This window comes from Macaca thibetana, chromosome 11 (assembly GCF_024542745.1).
Source record: "Macaca thibetana thibetana isolate TM-01 chromosome 11, ASM2454274v1, whole genome shotgun sequence".
Classification (NCBI taxonomy): Eukaryota; Metazoa; Chordata; class Mammalia; order Primates; family Cercopithecidae; genus Macaca; species Macaca thibetana.
The window spans coordinates 125,161,430-125,181,742 of record NC_065588.1 but is presented as its reverse complement, the minus strand read 5'-3'; the positions used below and the strand labels follow the sequence as shown (position 1 = coordinate 125,181,742).

Sequence of the window (20,313 nt, the reverse complement as noted above, 5' to 3'; positions counted from 1 at the left end):
TTCAAAAGTCACCGTCATTCTTGGTGGGTGGATTATTTGAAATAGTGTCCTGAAAGAAGAAAATCTTATGTTACGGATAAACAGAGCAAATGATGCATTTTTTTTTTCCAGAGGAAAAACTGACACTTCACTTTAAGGAATTCTTCTGTCAGCCATCTGTTTGGTGTGCTGTACACAATTCTATTCTTTTCGCTTTTCTTCTCCAAATTGATTTTGGTGGCATCATTTGACTAGTCATGTGAAAACCTTGTTTGCCCTTGGTAGGGCATGTGGCTGCTGCTCACACAGTGATGCCATGCAGCCAATGGGCAGGGAGGCTGTCTGCCTGCCCGGGGCGGGGAAGCATGTGATGGCCTTCACAGCAGCCAGCTTCCCTTGGTACAGAAATGCCTACTGTGTGGTTATTTAGGGCTTCGTAATTTTGGTTTATAAAGTAATTTTGATGGATTACTCGAAGAGTTGAAACAAACTGACCACCACAATTACACAGGAAATGAGGATGATGGCATTTTAAGGTTAGGATTTTCCCAGACTAATCAAATGCTGATTTTCTCATGCTTCACCTGAAGAGGACATAGATCTGAGACTCTGGGAAGGGGTGTGCGGCGTCACTGTGGGTAATAGGAAGGTCCGAGCGAGACCGTGGGGAGGTGTGTGCAGCGTCACTGTGGGGAATGGGAAGGTCCAGGCGAGACCGTGGGGAGGTGTGTGCAGTGTCACTGTGAGGAATGGGAAGGTCCGAGCGAGACCGTGGGGAGGTGTGTGCAGCGTCACTGTGGGGAATGGGAAGGTCCAGGCGAGACCGTGGGGAGGTGTGTGCGGCGTCACTGTGGGGAATGGGAAGGTCCGAGCGAGACCGTGGGGAGGTGTGTGCAGCGTCACTGTGGGGAATGGGAAGGTCCAGGCGAGACCGTGGGGAGGTGTGTGCGGCGTCACTGTGGGGAATGGGAAGGTCCAGGCGAGACCGTGGGGAGGTGTGTGCGGCGTCACTGTGGGGAATGGGAAGGTCCGAGCGAGACTGTGGGGAGGTGTGTGCGGCGTCACTGTGGGTAAGGGGAAGGTCCGAGCGAGACCGTGGGAAGGTGTGTGCAGTGTCACTGTGGGGAATGGAAAGATCCGAGTGCATTTCAGTTATGAAATCATTTGTGCCTCTATTAAGTTTAGATATTATGTTTACTGGCCTGTTTTATGCTTGTAAAAAATTACTTTTTGTTTGTTTGTTTTCACACTTCTAGTTTTGTTTTCTCGGTAACCATTTCTCTGCTCACATTTTTCATTTTTCTTCCTGGTCTGTGTCTAGTATAGCATGAGAATGGGTGTCCATTGTTGAGCAGTATTTCAACGCATTGTGTCCTAGTGAAGAAGTGTCTTAGATGTCTAAGAAGTTCTCACCTCAAACTCTTTATTCAGTCGAGATGTCTGCATTTGGTCTAGGACCTCTATTCATTATTGTCATAGATAGGAGAAGAGTTTGAACTCTTGAAAACGTGATTTTCTTTTAAGCGTAGGTTTTTAGTTTGAAGTAGTGTTACTATGTATAATTAATTACCTATCACCACAGTAGCCATGCTCGATCATTCAGACTTCGAACAAGTCTCTTTTTGAGGAGCACACAATTTTTTTTTCTTTTGCTTTATTTCCTTTAGAGAGAAGCACACAATTTTAACTATAAATTTTACACCTCTGATTTAATCTTTAAAAAATAGAGCTTCAAATACCGTATGAAATATGTGACTGCTAAAAAGATGCATGTGCTTATTGCATACCATATCTGTTTTTTTCTTTTGAGACAGGGCCTCTGTCACGGAGGCTGGAGTGTGGTGGTGCCATCACAGCTCACCGCCACCTCCTCCCCAGTTCAAGGGATCCTCCCATCTCAGCCTTGCAAGTAGCTGGGACTATAGGCACACGCCACCACACCTGGCTGATGTTTGTAACTTTTTGTAGAGATGGGGATCTCTCTGTGTTCCCAGGCTGGTCTCAAACTCCTAGACCCAGGTGGTCTGCCTGCCCTGGCTTCCCAAAGTGCTGGGATTCCAGACCTGAGCCACCATGCCCAGCCATAATTGGTTGTTTTGGCCCCATTGAGAATTTGTTATTCAGTAGAGCAGATTGTTCTGTGGATCCAGAAACTAGATCTATTATTGGAATAAGAATTTTCTAACTCTTTCATAACCTGTGACTTAAGAATGAGACAGTAGAAGTTTTTAAGACAGCAAGAGAGTCTTTTTATGAGATCCAGTATCAGCCTCTCATAAGTTTGTTAAAAATAAATTTATGAAACGAAACTCACTAGAAATGTCTCTGTCTAGTACAGGGTTCATTTGCACAGTATCTTATGTAGAGGTAAAAATCCAGGTGGGCGGAGAAGGCTTCTGGTGTGTCTGCCCCCAAATGACCTGTTCCTAGCGCTTGGGCTTCATTGAAGTAGCCTGGTGAACTGCGTAAGCCTAGGTGTTGTGTGATTACCTCAGTGCTTTTGTTTGCATCCAGGAAGTCAGTGATTTTTGAGCCTTTTAGAAATCCCACCCTTATCAGAATTTCTCCTATTCCATTAATAGCCTGTCTAATCTAAAAATAGCATGTGGTTTTATCTTTAGTCTGTAATTTCCTCTTTGCTTCACGTTTACCGAGATCTCTGATTCTCAGGAGACCAGATACAGTTGGTGTGGGTGGTGGCTTGGCCTCACTGAACAAATGTCGCCTGCAGTGTTTCTCTTTGGGGCTAAGCATATTTGCGCGGTGCCGCATGGTACTCACATGTAGCTCAGGAAGGCATGGAGCCTTATAACATTGGTTCTAAAACTTACCTGTGAGTAGAAGTTACCTGGGAAGTTGCTTGAAACGCAGATTCCTGGGCCTGGGCCCCAGAGACGGTGATTCAGTAGGTCTGGAGCGTGGGTCCTGTGACTCTCTGTTTTTTTTTTTCCTTTTTGAGACGGAGTTTCGCTCTTGTTGCCCAGGTGCGGTGGCACGATCTCGGCTCACTGCAACCTCCATCTCCTGGATTCAAGCGATTCTCCTGCCTCAGCCTCCCAAGTAGCTGGGATTACAGGTGCCCGCCACCACGCCTGGCTAATTTTTGTATTTTTAGTAAAGACAGGGTTTCACCATGTTGGCCAGGCTGGTCTCAAACTCCATACCTCAAGTGATCCACCCGCCTTGGCCTCCCAAAGTGCTGGGATTATAGATGTGAGCCACCACGCCCAGCCAACTCTATTTTTAAAGAGCATTCCAGGTAATTCCAAGGCAAGTGGTTCAGATACTTAGAAAAATTCTATAGTAGGTGGTCCACATATTCGGAAAAACTCTCTAGGATTTGTTGGGATTTAGTATAATTAAGTGAAACCTACCCCGCTCCTGTAGTAATTAAAAGTGTGGGGTATGTTTTTTGTCGAGATCCGTGAATGTTTCTGTAAACACCATTTTGATTGTGTTGCACTTCTTAAAGGTTGTGATGACAAAGGTAATTTTAACCACTTGACTGTATGTTTTTCATCCTTGAAGACTGTCATATATTTTCAAGTGTCTTTCCTCCCTGTTACCTTAGGTTAAAGATCGAGGTCCGGAAGCCACTAGGAGATTTTTTAATTGGTTTTATTGGAGCATTAACCTGGGAGCGATCCTGTCATTAGGTGGCATTGCCTATATTCAGCAGAACATCAGCTTTGTCACTGGTTATGCGATCCCCACTGTCTGCGTCGGCCTTGCTTTTGTGGTCTTCCTCTGTGGTCAGAGCGTTTTCATCACCAAGCCTCCTGATGGCAGTGCCTTCACCGACATGTTCAAGATACTGACGTATTCCTGCTGTTCCCAGAAGCAAAGTGGAGAGGGCCAGAGTAGTGGGTAAGCACTTAATTCTTATCTCAAGCTGTTTGATAGGACTTTATCGATCTCTTTATTAACATCCTAGCTTAGGTTTGTTGTGTGCTTATTGTGTGCTGGGCCAGGGCTGAGGGTTTGCTTGTCTTCTCTCCTTTAACATTGCATTTCCCCAAGGAGGCGGGTGCGGTCTTATTGTCCCATCCTAAAGACAGGCCAGTGGCCTGATTCCAGAGCTCATGCTTTAACCCCACATTGCACTTTCTCTCACTGCTAGTGTAGACGGAAGCTCCTTTAGTGCCAGATTATAAAGGTAGAAATGTGTGGAGAGCATTGAGGAGACAGAAGACATGCTTTATACATGTTTCTTTTTATTTTAAAAACTTTGAAATACATTTGAATGAAAAACTAAGCAGTTGCTTATGCAGTCAGTACCTGTCTTTGCTCTTTAAATAAAGTAAGCCACTGCCTCTCACCTGAAGGTCAGCATGGGCTCCATCATTCAGCGGTCAGGTCTGTCACTCTGACAGGAAGATGCAATAGCAGAATGGCGAGATGCACTGAGGGTAACCAGATGATCTCATGGGACTTACCCGGCGTTAGCACCAAAGTCCCATGAACTGGGGTGTTAAAACAGAAAGGCCTGTGTCCTCAGAACCCCTCCAAGTCACTGACCAACTATGACTCATGTTTGGTTGGTGATGTTTGATGCCAGTTAATAAAGTCCAGAACTTAAGCCCGAGAAAAGAACTCAGAAATTTTTGTGTTATTCTTGATTGAGGAATAATTTGCAGGTAGTAAAATTTACCCCTCATATCTGTACAGTTCTGTGAATTATGACAAACTTACTCAGGTTGTGTAACCACCAGTGCAGTCAAGGCATAGATTATTTCCATCATTCCGGAGAAGGCTCTGGGAACTTTTGTAGTCATTCCCCTCGTGGAATGTTTGGATCAACATAGAAATGCCTGGTGGCTGCTGGTTGGGAGGCTGATGACTCAGCCATCGGAGTGTCCTGTGTCTCCGAGCCGTGCAGCCCACTGTGGCACGGCACGGGTTGCTGGACCTTCTTCTGTAGGCCCACTCACACATCTCCCTCCCTCCGGCTTGTCTGTGTTTGTCTTACTGATGTGCTTGGAGCCATAGCCAATGTGTCTAATATTCCTTCCATGTGGTAGATTGAAACTACACCAAAATGGCCCTGTGCGCCTACTTCTTTGCTCCTGAACATCTCTGATTTCTCCACCTGTCCCTGTGTGGAGTCATGGCAGATCTCACCAGTCTAGATGACCTGTTGGAAATGCTGGTGGGTCATTGTGGCATTCAGACACATAATTCAAAACTGCAAATGGTGGGACCACACTGAAGAATTTTTAGTAATTAAAGTACAGGAGGCTAAGGTGGGAGGATCACATGAGCCCAGCAGGTCAGGTCAAGGCTGCAATGAGCCATGATTGCACACCGCACTCCAGCCTGGGTGACAAAATGAGACCCTGTCTCAAAAAAAAAAAAAAAAAAAAAAATTTAAGTAGCCCCGTCTTAGCTGACACTAGTCTTTTGCCAGGGCCTTATTTGATTAGACAAAAGCAGTGTTTCAGATCCTAGAAGTCTTTTTCAGGAGCAACCCTCCAAGTTTTAGTATCTGTGTGGGGGGTAGCCCATAGGCATTTCTGCAAGAGGACGGCATTGTTTTGTGGACGTACTTGGGTTTTAACGCACAAATGGCAGCATGGAGTGGGTTTGAAGTTACTTTTACTTAGGAAACTAATTTCCTCTTAGGATTGTCTTTGAAAGTCTTCTTGGGCACAAATAAGGGGAGAAAAAGCAGGGGTTAGCTTACAGAAAAGTTGATGGTCTGAGGAATTCTCAAATTCTGTTTGTATGAACTGGCTCTGTAACCTTGGGCAGGTTACTGGTCTTGTGAAGCCCAGCTTTCCTTTTTGTACAGCAGAGATGGATTCATCTCATGGCATCACTGTGAGGCCTGAGCATGGTGATGTATGCAAGGCCCTCAGCAGGGTGCCAGGCACATGATAAGGGCCCTGTCAGTGGTGACCACTGTGACGAGGGTGCCTTAAAAAAGTTGGGCCTCCAGGCCGGGCGCGGTGGCTCACGCCTGTAATCCCAGCACTTTGGGAGGCCGAGGCGGGCGGATCACAAGTTCAGGAGATCGAGACCACGGTGAAACCCTGTCTCTACTAAAAATACAAAAAATTAGCCGGGCGCGGTTGTGGGCGCCTGTAGTCCCAGCTACTCGGGAGGCTGAGGCAGGAGAATGGCGTGAACCCGGGAGGCGGAGCTTGCAGTGAGCCGAGATCGCGCCACTGCACTCCAGCCTGGGCGACAGAGCGAGACTCCGTCTCAAAAAAAAAAAAAAAAAGTTGGGCCTCCAAAGCCTGAGGAAGCATGACATACCCAGCATTTTACAGTCGTGACACTTAATTTCTTCTGGCCCAATCTCAGTTTCCGTCCAGGGCGATCTGTGTCTTGAAGATAATGCAGTACTTGCTATTAAATGAGAAAGGAAGGCACATTTGTTCAATTCATCAGGCCAGGGTAGAAATGGTTCTACAGCTTTTTGAGATACATACTTCTTTGGGAATCCGTGAGAACCAGTGGACTCTCTTCCTGGAGAATACAAACACGTACGTGTGGCCTTCACAGAGACTTGGGCACAGGCGTCCTGAAACGAGCTTGTCAACTTTTGTAGGGAGGAGCAGAGGGCTCTTGTGGGTGTTCGGGTGTCACTTGTGCCCATGGCTTCATGTTGGACCCTTGTGTGTTGCAAAATAGTGCACCTAACAATATGTATAACCCAGTAAAACTTCAGATGCATATTGATTTCACAGCTTTTAAATATTTTAATTATGTAAAGCTAAAGTAATATAACCAGTAACCTGTGTGAATAATGCTTTGTGTGAAAATGAATTTGTTGTTTGTTGTTTAAATGTTTTTAGTGAAACATATTTAATGTGATGTGGTAAACCACTGATAGTATCTGTATTAGGTACAAAAGGACTTTTAATTTCCTTTATGAAAAAAAGTAGTACTTGAAGAAGTTAGTGTTTTCAAGTGAAAGTATTTATAATGTCTTTGGAATTTATTTTCACTTTTGGGTGTTTTTGTTTCTGATTATTTTCCCCCACTAGACTAAGTCTGTAAGGACAGGAGCTCTCTCCTTTAGCCCCCAGGTAGAGCAATGCAGGGCCTGCGGCAGGTACTCAGTCAGTGTGTGTTCAATCGAACTTAGTTTTCTTGTCCAAAATTTGGCTAAAATATCAAGTTATAGTTTTCAGCGCTTTTATTTTTCCCCACTCTGAATGTCCAGACTTAAAATGTTGGCTTTATAAGATAAAGAATTTAAAATACTGGCACCATAGTAAAATGGGACATGAGTTAATAAACTAGAAAACTGACAGGTGCCATTTCTGTTGGCTTCCCACAGTTAAACACAGTCTAACTCTCTCCTGGTACTTCTTGGCTTTAGAGAATAGTGTGCACTTTGTTTTCCCATTTTACCCCTGAGATCCTTGGTGCCTGTTCCCCATTAGAGTGTTTTGGCGCTGGGAGAGAGTGCAGAGCTGTCTAATGGGGCCTGTTCATCTTCTAAATAATGAAGCGGGCCCAGAGGGAGTAAGTGAAACTCGTTAGTACAAGTACCTGGGAATGCCAGGTCCATGTTCCTGCTATGACCTGCAGATATGAGGGCAATGGCAGGGAGTGGAGGGGTAGTGGTGTCCTGCAGGGGTCAGGGCCTCAGGCTGTAAAGCCAAGACTGCCTGGGTACAAGTCCTGGCCATACCTCGGGCAGCCTTCTCGCTCTCTGTGCCCAGGCATCTTCCTCTGTGCAATGGGGCCCTGAAGAGTTTTAACACCACATGGTTAATGAGGGAGGACGTAGGGATGCAGTGCACTGGGCACTCCCCATTTCCTGCTGTCCTAGGACAGAGCCAGGGACATCCTCCTGTCATCACCACCAGCACTGCCCTCCCCCTCAGCTCTTCCCTAACCCAAGAGCTGACAGCTTTCCTCCGAGGATAGAACCCTGCCTCTGTCCTGCCAGTGACTCAGTTTAAACCAGCAGGGTTTTATTCATAGCATTGGTATTGGCCGTCAGGTCTTGATGTTTGATAAATTAGCTGATTAAAAATTCACACAATCCAGTGCATTTTTTCATATGCTATCCAGTGGCGTAGCTGATGTCCTTCCCAGTGTCAGTGGAGCTGCAGACTCTCCCCACGCGGAGACTGCTGAGCCGGCAGCTGCACTGGGGCTGAGCTCAGCCATGGTTCAGACTGTCATCACAGATCTTCCAGCCACGCTAGAGTTACAGTAGCCCAATTGCACTTTGACTAGAAAGTCCCTTTGTCAGCTGTTTCAGTACATTCTGTGACATTTAGAAATAATTCAGGGAGCTGTGTTGGGTGTGTGCAATTAGTAAGTGATGGAATGAGTTGAAGCAGATTCGATACAGTGAGCTGGTTTCTTACCTCCAAACTTAATTTGTGACCAAATAATTGATTGCTGGGAGGGGAAGAAAACTAATTCCTTCATTTTATTTCCCAAAGTGAAGGCATTGGAGTCTTTCAGCAATCTTCTAAACAAAGTCTGTTTGATTCATGTAAGATGTCTCATGGAGGGCCATTTACAGAAGAGAAAGTGGAAGATGTGAAAGCTCTGGTCAAGATTGTCCCTGTTTTCTTGGCTTTGATACCTTACTGGACAGTGTATTTCCAAGTGAGTGGTGACAAACAGGTTTAATTTCCTTTATCTTCCTATGAAGTCTTAGCCTAGCACTTGTTTTGGCCATGTTTAAAGTAGTTAGGACTAGATTATTTTTTTTTTCCATGAGTCTACAGAATCCTGGCATTTTTGGTTTTAGTTATGGAGTCATTTTGGCTGCTTTAACTATGTTTAAAGCCTCTCTGAAAAAGAAGCTGAGAACAGGTATGCTTCTGGTTTTTCCAGGCCCCTCTTGTTAATGTAATTTCTCCTTTGGATAACTGGCTGTTCTTTTTCAAAATTGATCTCCAGAGGACTTTACAGTGACCAAATCATTGACCTGTCTGTTTTCAAACTTGAGCCGTTGTCTGTTTCTGGGAGTCACTACTGTCGCATCTCAGAGCCTAGTTTAGGGGAGGGGCAGGATGCTTAGAGTGTTTGAGGGCACAGTTGGTTCACATATAATGATACTGTTTTTTATACCTAGATGCAGACAACGTATGTTTTACAGAGTCTTCATTTGAGGATTCCAGAAATTTCAAATATTACAACCACTCCTCACACGGTAAGAACAATTGTAATGATCTCAAAATTGTCATTTTGGGCTTATGTAATAAATGGATTCCTTCTACCAACTGTAAATGTTTTATAAATGTTAACAGCATCAACAAAAACCTTTGTTATTGAAATAGAGTTTTTACTTATTTTAGAGAATATTTTTTGTTGGTTGTATCATTTACTAGATGAGGTTGACTGACATCAGTTCAACGTTACTTAGTATTTTTCACCTGATTATTTTCCCCTCAAAGCACAGAAAAGCAAATGCAGATTCATTTAGAAAGGAAGCTTTTCCCAGTTCCGTTGTCTCTAAACTGAAGAGGTTGTACCTTGTGGAGAGGAACTGTTCTTTACATGCATTTCTCCCATTGAGATGTTGGTTCTCCAGACGAGTGGTGTATTGCGGGGAGTAAACGCCTCCTCCCGTGTTTCACCCCAGCTCCCTGCAGCCTGGCTGACCATGTTTGATGCTGTGCTCATCCTCCTGCTCATCCCTGTGAAGGACAAACTGGTGGATCCCATTTTGAGAAGAAATGGCCTGCTCCCATCCTCCCTGAAGAGGATCGCCGTGGGCATGTTCTTTGTCATGTGCTCGGCCTTTGCTGCAGGTAGGAGGCATTCTGCTCCGTTCCTCCTCAGGCCCCACTTCGGCAGTTGTGGATTCAGAATAGAGTGTTGACGCCCGGTCATGCCCCAGGTTGTTCAGGAAGTGCGTGTCTGTGAAAGAGGATGTGTATCAGTTATTTTACAGCACTAATCCTTTGTTTTAAACTTTAAAATAAGTTGAAGATTATTTTCCTAAGGATATGTCAGTTTTCTTCTGGTACTAAAACCATTGGGTTGCTCTGAAAAGGGACTTTTGGACTGAGTTAAAGGGAGGTTTTTCTCTACCTTCTGGTTTAGAATTAGGCTGTTGAATGCTGAACAGATGAATTTGTGTAAATTAAAGGTACTATATCATTCTCGAGGATGAGAATTCCACCTTCAGATTACTAACCTTTGGTTTATTAACAAGTGTCAGGGTGTCTGTGAGTCCTTTGAATTTTTTATGTAAAATTCTGTGTGCATTTTTCTGGTGACAAAAATGTTTCTAGATTGTTATAGGCTCATGGGCAGCATCTCCTCCCCCTACAAATAAACCTCATAAGAACGAATGCCTAAGTCTCTAAACTCAGATGAGGAGAGTTATCCTTTTGAGGGTTTCCATTCTGTTTTCGTAATTTGTATGTGCTGAAATGAGTTGTTTATCCTTTGCTGATAAAGCTGGGTATCGCTGACTTTCTCAGTTATTTTGGAGTTCTCCCTTCATTAATATTTGAAAATTGTTGAATGATAAAACAGCTTAGTTACATAATAAGAAAAGTTGATATTCTTGAACCAGCTGTATATTATCTGCTGTTATGAGGAATTCAGTGTTAAGCGCTGCTGAAATGGAATTTAATATTCTCAAACAATGCTGCCTTCATAGCAGCCTTCATCTACTTTTGCCAGACTGAACATATTGATATAGTACTTAATAGATTTAAAGAAATTAGTCCCTGGGCTTAAGAAATCTCTATTCTAGAGACTGGGACATTTTAGAAGACTATTGCATTTTCTTTTGTTCAAATAGATAATTAAAGTGAGGTCGTGTCTGAGTGAAGTTTTTGCTGTGTGCCTTCTTTATAATTCAGCTTCTCTTCCAGAGCTGTGGCACATGGGGAAATAAGCATAGGCAGAGAAGAACTGAATTACCGCAGGGCTCTAGCTGCAGGCTGCAGTTCAGCAGAGTGCACACGCAGAAGGGCTGTCTGCAGGAAGTCTTTGCACTGGAGGCTGTGTCTGCCTGTCTGTCCTACCTCCCTAAAGCGCAGGCTCAGCTTTGGCCTCAGACCTCTCTCTCCCCCTGGGGCTAGAGTGCCTTCTCTGTGCCCCATCACCACACTGGTTGATGCCAAGTAAGGAAGTCCTCATTCCCTCCCTGTGGGAAAGGAGATCTCCTTGGTTTCTGGAGGCTTTTCCAGTAAATACTTGGTTTGGGCTTCTTTCCTAACATCCTCTCTTTCAGTTTCATAAATGGCTGAATCACTTCTGTGGGCTGCCTTGAGAGCCATGCAGGCCACTCTGGTGGTTTCTATATGTGTTTGTGCAGGATACAAGTGCCAGACCAGTCACTGTTGAGATTTCCCCATTGCGCTCCCTCAGTTCTGTCTTTAAAAAGCGCTAGCAGGCCGGGCACGGTGGCTCACACCTGTCATCCCAGTACTTTGGGAGGCCAAGGCGGGTGGATCACAAGGTCAGGAGTTTGAGACCAGGCTGACCAATGTGGTGGAAACTCTGTCTCTACTAAAAGTACAAAAATTAGCTGGCCATGGTGGCAGGCGCCTGTAGTCCCAGCTACTCGGGAGGCTGAGGCAGGAGAATCACTTGAACCCAGGAGGCAGAGGTTGCAGTGAGCTGAGATTGCGCCACTGCGCTCCAGCCTGGCGACAGAGTGAGACTCCATCTCAAAAAAAAGAAAAAAAAAAGTGCTAGCAAAATCCACAATAGATCAGGTCCAGCACTTTCTGACCAGAGTCAGACAGCCTCTGCACAGTGCTTGCCTTACTGAGTGCTGGCGCCCGTGATGAGGCATGGGCTCTGACCTGGTGTGACTGCAGCAGCACCAGAGCCTCTGAATTGGTGACATAGAAGTGGAAAATTCGCAGTGTGTGTGCGTTCTGAAAAAGGCTTTCTTTCCCGGGTGACCCAGTGTTGGAAAGAAGTTTTACCTGCCGGTAGTTGGGAAGAGTTACATATGTCTTGTAACTTGACATGAGTACAGTCTATTAAATTTAATAAAACACTGCCCATGTTTGATGTGATTTTACTCCCAGCTCTAGTGAGTATTATTTAGGGACGTTAATGGTCTTTGAGTAGAGACTTGAAACCATCATAGCAAACCAAAATTTTCATGGGAAAGAACCTTAATTTTGCTTGTAGCTTACCACCTACCCCCATAATAAATCACGGTCTTCCATTTAGTGCCATACCTGGTGGAGGCCGCTTTTTCTCTAAAGATGTTCAGATGCAAGTTGGGCAGGTCCAAGGGGCTTCTGCTCAGCTTAAGAAAAAAAGTATGTTAATTTGTTAGATTTAATTTTTCCCCTTAAAAAATTGTGTTTCTGTTCTTAAATTACAAGAGTAAAAAGATGCGCATTGGAGAAGAGGAAACCTTAGAATCATAAAGGAGAAAATAAAGATCCACTGTAATGTCCTCAGAGCTGCTTGCTACTGATACTTTGGTGTCTGTCTTGTTTGTGTGTCTGTACACATACATCTTTTATGGTTTTGCAAAAGCAGAATCCTGTTGTGTAAGCTGATTGGAGCCTGATTAAGAAAAATCAAATGTAAAAAAGCTATGAAAGTATGACAAAAATTATGCATATTAATGGCAAAAAGAGGACCAAAAGACATATAAGCCGTAAAATACACACACGCATACATAAAATATACGCGCACACAGACACAGTTAGAAACTCTCAAGATTCCACCACCCAAGGAAATCCACTAATAACATTATGTAAATACATGGGAAAAATTATAAAAATACATGATGTGTGACATGTTTATACTGTCCTCTGTAACCTGCTTATAAAAATCACTTAATGTGTCATTAATAATCTTGCATGTGACACATTCAGCTGCATCTAGTTTGCACTGTTTTAGTAATCATTATAGTGAAATGTTTTTACTTATGTTCCTTCTTAAATCCCAAGAAGCGTAGTCATTGTATGACACAAAGGCGTGTGGTATATGTAGCTGAACTGTCTTGTGGGGAGGTTGTAGGCCCTTCCATCATCACAGGTGGGTGGTGGTCCACCTGGATCGCTCCGCCTGCTGATCTGCTCCGTCCCACTTTCTGTGTCGTTGGGACTGTGTTCACCACAGCTACTGCAGGGCAGGAGTCACTCCTGGGCTTCAGAGCACGGATGCACATCCTGAAATTGAGGCAGAATCAACCGAGAACCTTTCTCTGGGAAAAAGGTCAGAGCTTTCGTTAGAAAAGAGTTGAAAACCACTGGTCTACAGCAAGTTTTTAAAAGTTATTATATGATCAACTTATGGTCATTAAAAATAGATCCAAAGGGAGGCTTCAGTTCATCCACAACCCCCCATTCAGAGGTGACCACTGCAGCTGTTTTTGTGTCTTTCTAGAACATTTTCTGGGTATGGCTAAATTACTTATTTTAAAACAGAAGTGGAACTCCTCACAGTTTAGAACCTGTTCTTGTTTTCTGTGTGCTGACCATTTTCCTGTATCAATAGTTACACATTGAAATTGTGCTTTCTAACAACTAGACCATATTCCGTGTTTGAATGTTATATCGTTTTTAAAAACCAGCACTCTTCTTAATTGGCATTTGATTCCAGGTTATTCTTATTTCAAACAAGACCATGTTGTCACTCTTTTACATAAGCTCGTATGCTCTTGTCTTACTGTTTCCTGAGGGTAACTTACCTGATTGAAAGTGGTGGAGTGGAGTGTGTGAGAATTCTTGTTTTCTGTCATCCTTGCCAGTACTGATTTTTTTTTTTTTCTGTTAATCTTTTCTTAGCTGAAGGGTTGAAAAATGGTATATTATTGTTTTGACATATGTTATTAGTGATGTTTAAGATTCTTTCCCAAAACTTTCAAACTCTATCGTCTTAGCTGAGTCATGGTTTACCTGGATCCACATGGAGTATAACTGTACACGGTTATATTCTGTGTACAGTTTGTGTTGTACCCATTTTTCTAATAGGTTTTTCTTTTTTGTGTTGTTACATAATAGATCATGATTGTTTAAGGATTTCAAATTTTTATCTCTTAGCTTATGGATTTTTTTTTCCCATTTAAAAGATTTTCCCTTGAGAGACCAAGGCGAGTGAGATCACCTGAAGTTGGGAGTTTGAGACCAGCCTGGCCAACATGCTGAAACCCCATCTCTACTAAAAATACAAAAATTAGCCGGGCATGGTGGCACATGCCTTTAATCCCAGCTACTCAGAGGCTGAGGCATGAGAATCGCTTGAACTCAGGAGGCAGAGGTTGCAGTGAGCCAAGATCGATCGTGCCACTGCACTCCAGCCTGGGCGACAGAGTGAGACTCCGTCTCAAAAAAAAAAAAAAAATTCCCTATAATTTTGTTTATGGAATCTTGGAAAGTTTTATACATTTCTTTAGGTTCTCTACCTTTTATGTTAGGTTTATTCCTAACTACTTTATGTATTTTTGGTTCCTCATATATGGGATTTTATAAAATTCTGTGAGTTTCAGTGAACTGTTTTCAAATGATCATTCTTTGTCTTCAAATGATATAGTTTCTTTTTCTGTCTTTGTAATAATTTTATCTCTCTTTCTTTCTCTTTTTCTTTGATTCAACGTTAGTCTCATCCTGGATTTTAATGGGACTGCCACTGTTAGCTCACAGTTAAGTTGAAAGTTTATCATTGCCTGTTAAAGTAGGTATTTGTGGTGACATTAAACATCTAGCCAGCATGAATGTTGGATTTTTTTTTTTTTTTTTGGTATCCAAGGGTAATTACATCTCTCCCCGGCTACCTTTGGCTTCTCATGTATTTTATTTATATTATTGTATTAGATTCCTGATATTTAACTGTTCCTCCGTTTTAGAAAACAAACCCTGTTTGTTAAAAGAGGCTTATGTTGATCATCTGACCTGACTCTGCTGCTGTATCATTGAGCACGTGTGCATCTGTATCTAGAATTGGCCTTGGTCTGTGGTTGTTTTTGGCAGGTTTTGGTGGGGTGATATAGCTTCTTAAAAAGAGTTGGTGTACTCTTTTTCTCTGTAGGCAGGAGAATATTTTAAGGGGACAATAATTATCTTTCTGTTCTCAAGGAGTTCCAAGCATTTGTCTAGCTTGAAGTCATCTTGAGTCCATTACCTCTCTGAGAGGAAATTTATTTGATAACTTTTTCAGTTTCAAGGCAAGGTCTCCCTCCCATCACCCAGGCTGGAGTGCAGTGGCGCGATCTCGGCTCACTGCAACCTCCGCCTCCCGAGTTCAAGCAATTCTCCTGCCTCAGCCTCTCCCGTAGCTGGGATTACAGGCGCCTGCCACCATGCCTGGCTAATTTTTGTATTTTTAGTAGAGACAGGCTTTCACCATATTGGCCAGGCTGATCTCAAACTCCTGACCTTGTGATCTGCCCACCTTGGCCTCCCAAAGTGCTGGGATTACAGGCGTGAGCCACTGTGCCTGGCTTTCATTCACTTGTACTTATTCTAGTCTATTTAATAATGAAAAGATAATTTAAGGCTATGAATTTGCTTGTTATTACTGCTTTGGTCAGTTCTCGTGTGCTTTGATTTGTTATAATGTTCTCTTGTTTTCTGTGAATATTGAAACTGGTTTTGGTTTTCTTTTTGATCTAAGACTAATTTCAAAGAATTTTTAAGTTTTACAATATTAATGTTTTTGTTTATACTTTTGCTAATGATGGCAAATTTTGTTGAGTCAGAGATTATGGCTTTTATAATTCCTGCATTGGGGATTTCAAGGCTTCCTTTATGGCCAAATATCACCCTGTATAAGTGTTGTAGGTGAATAGGATGATTCATGTATTGTAATACTACCAACGATATTAATTAGGTGTTTTACAGCAGGAGTCTTAAACTCCAACACTGGCAGCGGGCCTGAAGCCATGTGGATAAGTGCATGGTCCAAGAATAACACAGTGGGTCTGTGGTGAATCAGAAGGCACAGACAGGTCCTGTCCGAACACTTTCTGAAACACTATGTGGGCTTGAAACATAAGCCTGTCAGAACGGAGCTCCACGAGGACCCAGATCTTTGTGTCTGTCCGATTCATCGAGTCGTCTCGGGCATGTTGTAGGCCTCAGTAATTATTTGTTGTCATGAAGTCGGTCTGGGGCCTGGCTTTCTATTTGTGTCTGTAGTTTGTAAACTTTATGCCAAACAAAGCTGTATTTTTTTTTTTTCCATTTACTTGTTCTGACAAGGACGAAAAGAAGTGTATTCCTGTGAGATTCTAGCAGCTGGATGGTATTTTAATTCGCATTAAAGTTCATGATTTGTGTTTTCTCTGGATACGATGTGTCATCCGTAGTGAAACAGCCGTTGGGTTGGAAGGTAGTGCGTGTGGCATCGTTGAGAGCAAGGTGTGAAGCCTCAGCTCTGCCAGTTGTCTCCAAGTCTCACTCTCCTCATCTCCAAATGAGCTTGCGTTATTTCTCCCCCGGCTTACTGTGAATAACAAATGAGGTGCTGTCTGTGAATCAGTCAACAAAAGCGGCTCATCACGCAAGGAGCAGTTCGTACATGGCACCTATTGGTTATGTTGGTTTTTGATTCTTTTTCTCTCTTCTTGGTATTTTCTTGTCACCTCTTCCCTTTATGATTGCTTGTCTGGTACATCCTGGCCTGTCCCCTCCTTTATTTATAATCTTTGGGTTATATTATGCTTTAGTTCTGTGTATTAACCGTAATGTTCAGTTTTGTTTCTGTTTTTTGAACTGATATAAGTGGGTGACTTTTATCTGAAGGATCTGGCTCATTTATCCTGACTGCTGTGTTGATTATCCAGCGTCGCATCACATGCTTGTTTTTACTGGGTGCCCCCTTGCCATGCCACTGTCACTCAGCCTGAACCGTGCTGCTTTTCCGCCTGTCCCAGCCGTTCCAGGGCTCTCAGTTGTTCCCAGACGGGGTCACTTTCCCCATTGGCTCTGCCTCCGCCTCGCTCATGACTGGGGGCTCCGGTCCCAATCCTGGTTTCCGCAGTGTCGGCTGTGCGTGCGCTTTTGCCACTACTCATCTCTCTGCTAACAGCCTCACCGATAATCAGGCTTATTTGTTTTCTCATTTTCTCTTCTCCTAATTCTTGATTTCATCATATGTGTCTCTCGTAAGCCAACGTCCTCTTAGTTTCTTTGTTACCTTTTTCATCCTTAGTCTTCAGAGTCTGTGTTTTCTTGAATTGTAAGACAAGTTATCTGGTAGAACTATGCCAGTAGCAGTAGTAGTATCTTTCCCATTCAGGTTATAAAATCTACTTATGGTCCACATGAGCAACCTTGGCTTGTCCTGCCCCCTGTGGACACTTTGGTGTGCCGTCCTAAGGCTCTCCTTCCCTGTGAAGGAGAAAAATGGTTTTCAGCTTTCGTGTTTATTTCCAAAATAGATCTCAATTTCTGCTTGAGTTGCATTGGTTCTGTTCCCATTCAAGGAGTGGCTGCAGTCAGCTACGGTCCCAGGGGAGCAGGCGGGCGCTGGGGACCTTGGGTGTCCATGGGAGGCCATTGCCACACAGTTCATTCTTGGTGTTTGAAGGCACTGATGCCAGGGCTAGGGGTGCAGAGCCGTGGTTGCTGTCAGCTGCCCTGTTGGGGAGGAAGGCTGTCATTTGGAGACAGTCACTACTGTCACTACCAGCCTTGCCTGATTAAGGTGCCCTCAGATGCCCCTTTCCAGAGCAACTAAGGGCTCTAAATAGTTTGCTGTCCTTGCCTGGGTCTGCGTTTATGTTTCTCCCATGGAGGGCAGAGTAGAAGGATTGGGTTTCCCTTGACACTCTTCCAGGGCGGGGCTGCAGGTTTTCTGATGGAAGTAAACTGTGGGTTGGCTGGAAGGTCTCTCTCTACCTTGATCCTGGAGAATGTTTTCACTTTGCTTGGCATTTCAGTTGAGATTTGAGGTGGAAATTCCAGAGTTTGTCTTCTCATCGCCCTGTGAATCACATCCTGGTCCTTTCTCATGCTCAGGTTTTAGAAGGAACATTTTTAATATTTTCATTCCATTGCCCTCTGACCAGATCTTTCTTCATACTCACATTTTAAAAATGTTTACATACAGTTTAAATATTAGGGCCTGTGACCTAATTTGCAATAAGAATTCTTTATAAAACTTGGCGGTATCTTTAACCTAAGGACTTGGACCTGCAAGTAGATGCTTTTACACTTTATTTCCATTGGTTGATTTTTGTTTATAGAGTAGCAGCTGCTGCCCTTGCTTGTTTTTCTCTTGTCTTTCTGTTGCACTTGACAGGTGACCAGTAACTCAGCCTGCACCTGCAGTGAGATCTCAGTGCTGCTGAGAGCAGAGGTTGATTTGTGAAGTCAGCTTACTTTGTTGCAAAGATTAAGCCTACCCTATGCAGGGAAACTGACATCATCATCATCATCATCATCATTTGTTGTTACAATAATAAATAAATAGATCACCTTCGATCTATCGCTATGTTTGGAAAAACATTTCAACATTACCTGCTGTTAGGTAAAATAGCACTACTGTTAATTCTACAGTAGGACTATTTAACTTTCTCCTACTCCCCTTTGTAAGAGACAAAAGAGGTATGGGTGAGCAATCCAGATATTTGAGAATTAAACGAAACGTACTGGACATCCGATTTTATATAAGATGCTGTAAAAAGCCAAAGTGAAATAGGTGTGCTATGGCATGACCTCCACTCAGCCTGCTTAGGAGGCTGAAGGCTGGGGGCCTGTTAGTCCTGGGGGAAGCTGTGATTAGACATGGTCCTTTCATGCATCAGAATCACGTTTGCTATGAAGTCTTGTAGCAAACATCAGATTTTTAGATTAACTCTAAATGTTAATACATGAATATTACACTAACCTACTTTTGAATTCTAGGAATTTTGGAAAGTAAAAGGCTGAACCTTGTTAAAGAGAAAACCATTAATCAGACCATTGGCAACGTCGTCTACCATGCGGCCGATCTGTCACTGTGGTGGCAGGTGCCGCAGTACGTGCTGATTGGGATCAGCGAGATATTTGCAAGTATCGCAGGTAAGGACCTTTAGTGCCGGAGGTGTCTGAGTCCAGGCAAAAGCATGAGCGCTCTGGCGTTCTCACTGTGCTGTTGGAATATGTTGAGACGAGGACAGCACAGCACTTCTGTAGCTTTTGGCAGTGTGTGGTTTAGAATATGAATCGCTAAGTAAACACACTAATGCCGAGGTTCTCCTTTCTTTGTGTAAAAACAGTATCGCAAAATATTTTCATGAAAGTTTGTTAACTACCCTATAAGTTCCACAGGACAGAGAAGAAGAAACCAGTCATGGTTGGATAGTTCCCAGCGGAGCCCTCAGCCGTGCCACCATGGTGGCTGGGCTGAGCTCACAGATCTCAGTGCGCTTCATTTAGATGTACATAAATAAGCAGATCTAATTTTTAGAAACGTGTTTTCACAGGCCTCCCTTTTCCTATTAGCGAGATCCTGCAGTGGTTGAACAAGTGTATTCTGGGCAGATCTGTCCGGCTGCTGAGAGTGAGAGAGAAGAGAAAATGAGTGATATGCAGAGGTGGATGGATGTGCGGGTCGTAGTCAGTGGTGGTTTTCACTTTAGAAAACTCATCCAGAATTGGCTAATGAATTTGTAAAGGGAATAAATCACAATGGAATGGACTTCTGTTTAGAATACACTACAAATCTCCGTGTCTAGTTGTAAAAATCTAAATTTATAGATGGGCCTGCCAAAATAGTTTTGAAGTATATTGCCCTTGTTGCGGTGGCTCACACCTATAATCGCAGCACTTTGGGAGTCCGAAGCAGGTGGATCACCTGAGGTCAGGAGTTCGAGACCAGCCTGGCCAACATGGTGAAACCCTGCCTCTACTAAAAATACAAAAAAATTAGCCAGGCATAGTGGCGCTCTCCTGTAATCCCAGCTAGTCGGGAGGCTGAGGCAGAAGAATCGCTTGAACCAGGGAGGTGGAGGTTGCAGTGAGCCAAGATTGTGCCATTGCACTCCAGCCTGGGCAACAAGAGCAAAACTCCATCTCAACAAAAAAAAGATAAAGTGTATTGTCTTTGAAATAGAATCCTTATGTAGATTTCCCAGTTTAGTGTGTGTACTTTGTTTTCAAACTCCCGTTCCTTGACAATATAGGAAATTTGTTTCTTTAATCTCTTCAAGGAACACAAAAGTCTAAGAGCCAACAAATCACATGTTACCTTTAAGCTTGAGAGCGAGGAGTTTAACTTTCTGCTCATTGAATTTTTTTTTTTTTTTTTTTTTTTTTTGAGACGGAGTTTCGCTCTGTCGCCCGGGCTGGAGTGCAGTGGCCGGATCTCAGCTCACTGCAAGCTCTGCCTCCCGGGTTTATGCCATTCTCCTGCCTCAGCCTCCTGAGTAGCTGGGACTACAGGCGCTCGCCAACTCACCCGGCTAGTTTTTTGTATTTTTTAGTAGAGACAGGGTTT

General features: G+C 43.5%; 2 protein-coding genes across 2 annotated transcripts in view; one reads left to right on the top strand and one right to left on the bottom strand.

The window, feature by feature from the left end:
• GLT1D1 (glycosyltransferase 1 domain containing 1) overlaps window positions 1-20,313 on the bottom strand; it is a 582,479-nt gene that overhangs the window by 156,966 nt on the left and 405,200 nt on the right. The gene's annotated exons all lie outside the window — the stretch shown is intronic.
• The window catches only part of SLC15A4 (solute carrier family 15 member 4), a 33,088-nt gene that overhangs the window by 5,894 nt on the left and 6,881 nt on the right, over window positions 1-20,313 (top strand). The window contains exons 2-6 of the mRNA XM_050748581.1: window positions 3,551-3,846; window positions 8,391-8,559; window positions 9,032-9,109; window positions 9,542-9,710; window positions 18,741-18,896. Coding sequence (XP_050604538.1) covers window positions 3,551-3,846; window positions 8,391-8,559; window positions 9,032-9,109; window positions 9,542-9,710; window positions 18,741-18,896 — 868 coding nt within the window. The remainder of the gene's footprint in view (window positions 1-3,550; window positions 3,847-8,390; window positions 8,560-9,031; window positions 9,110-9,541; window positions 9,711-18,740; window positions 18,897-20,313) is intronic.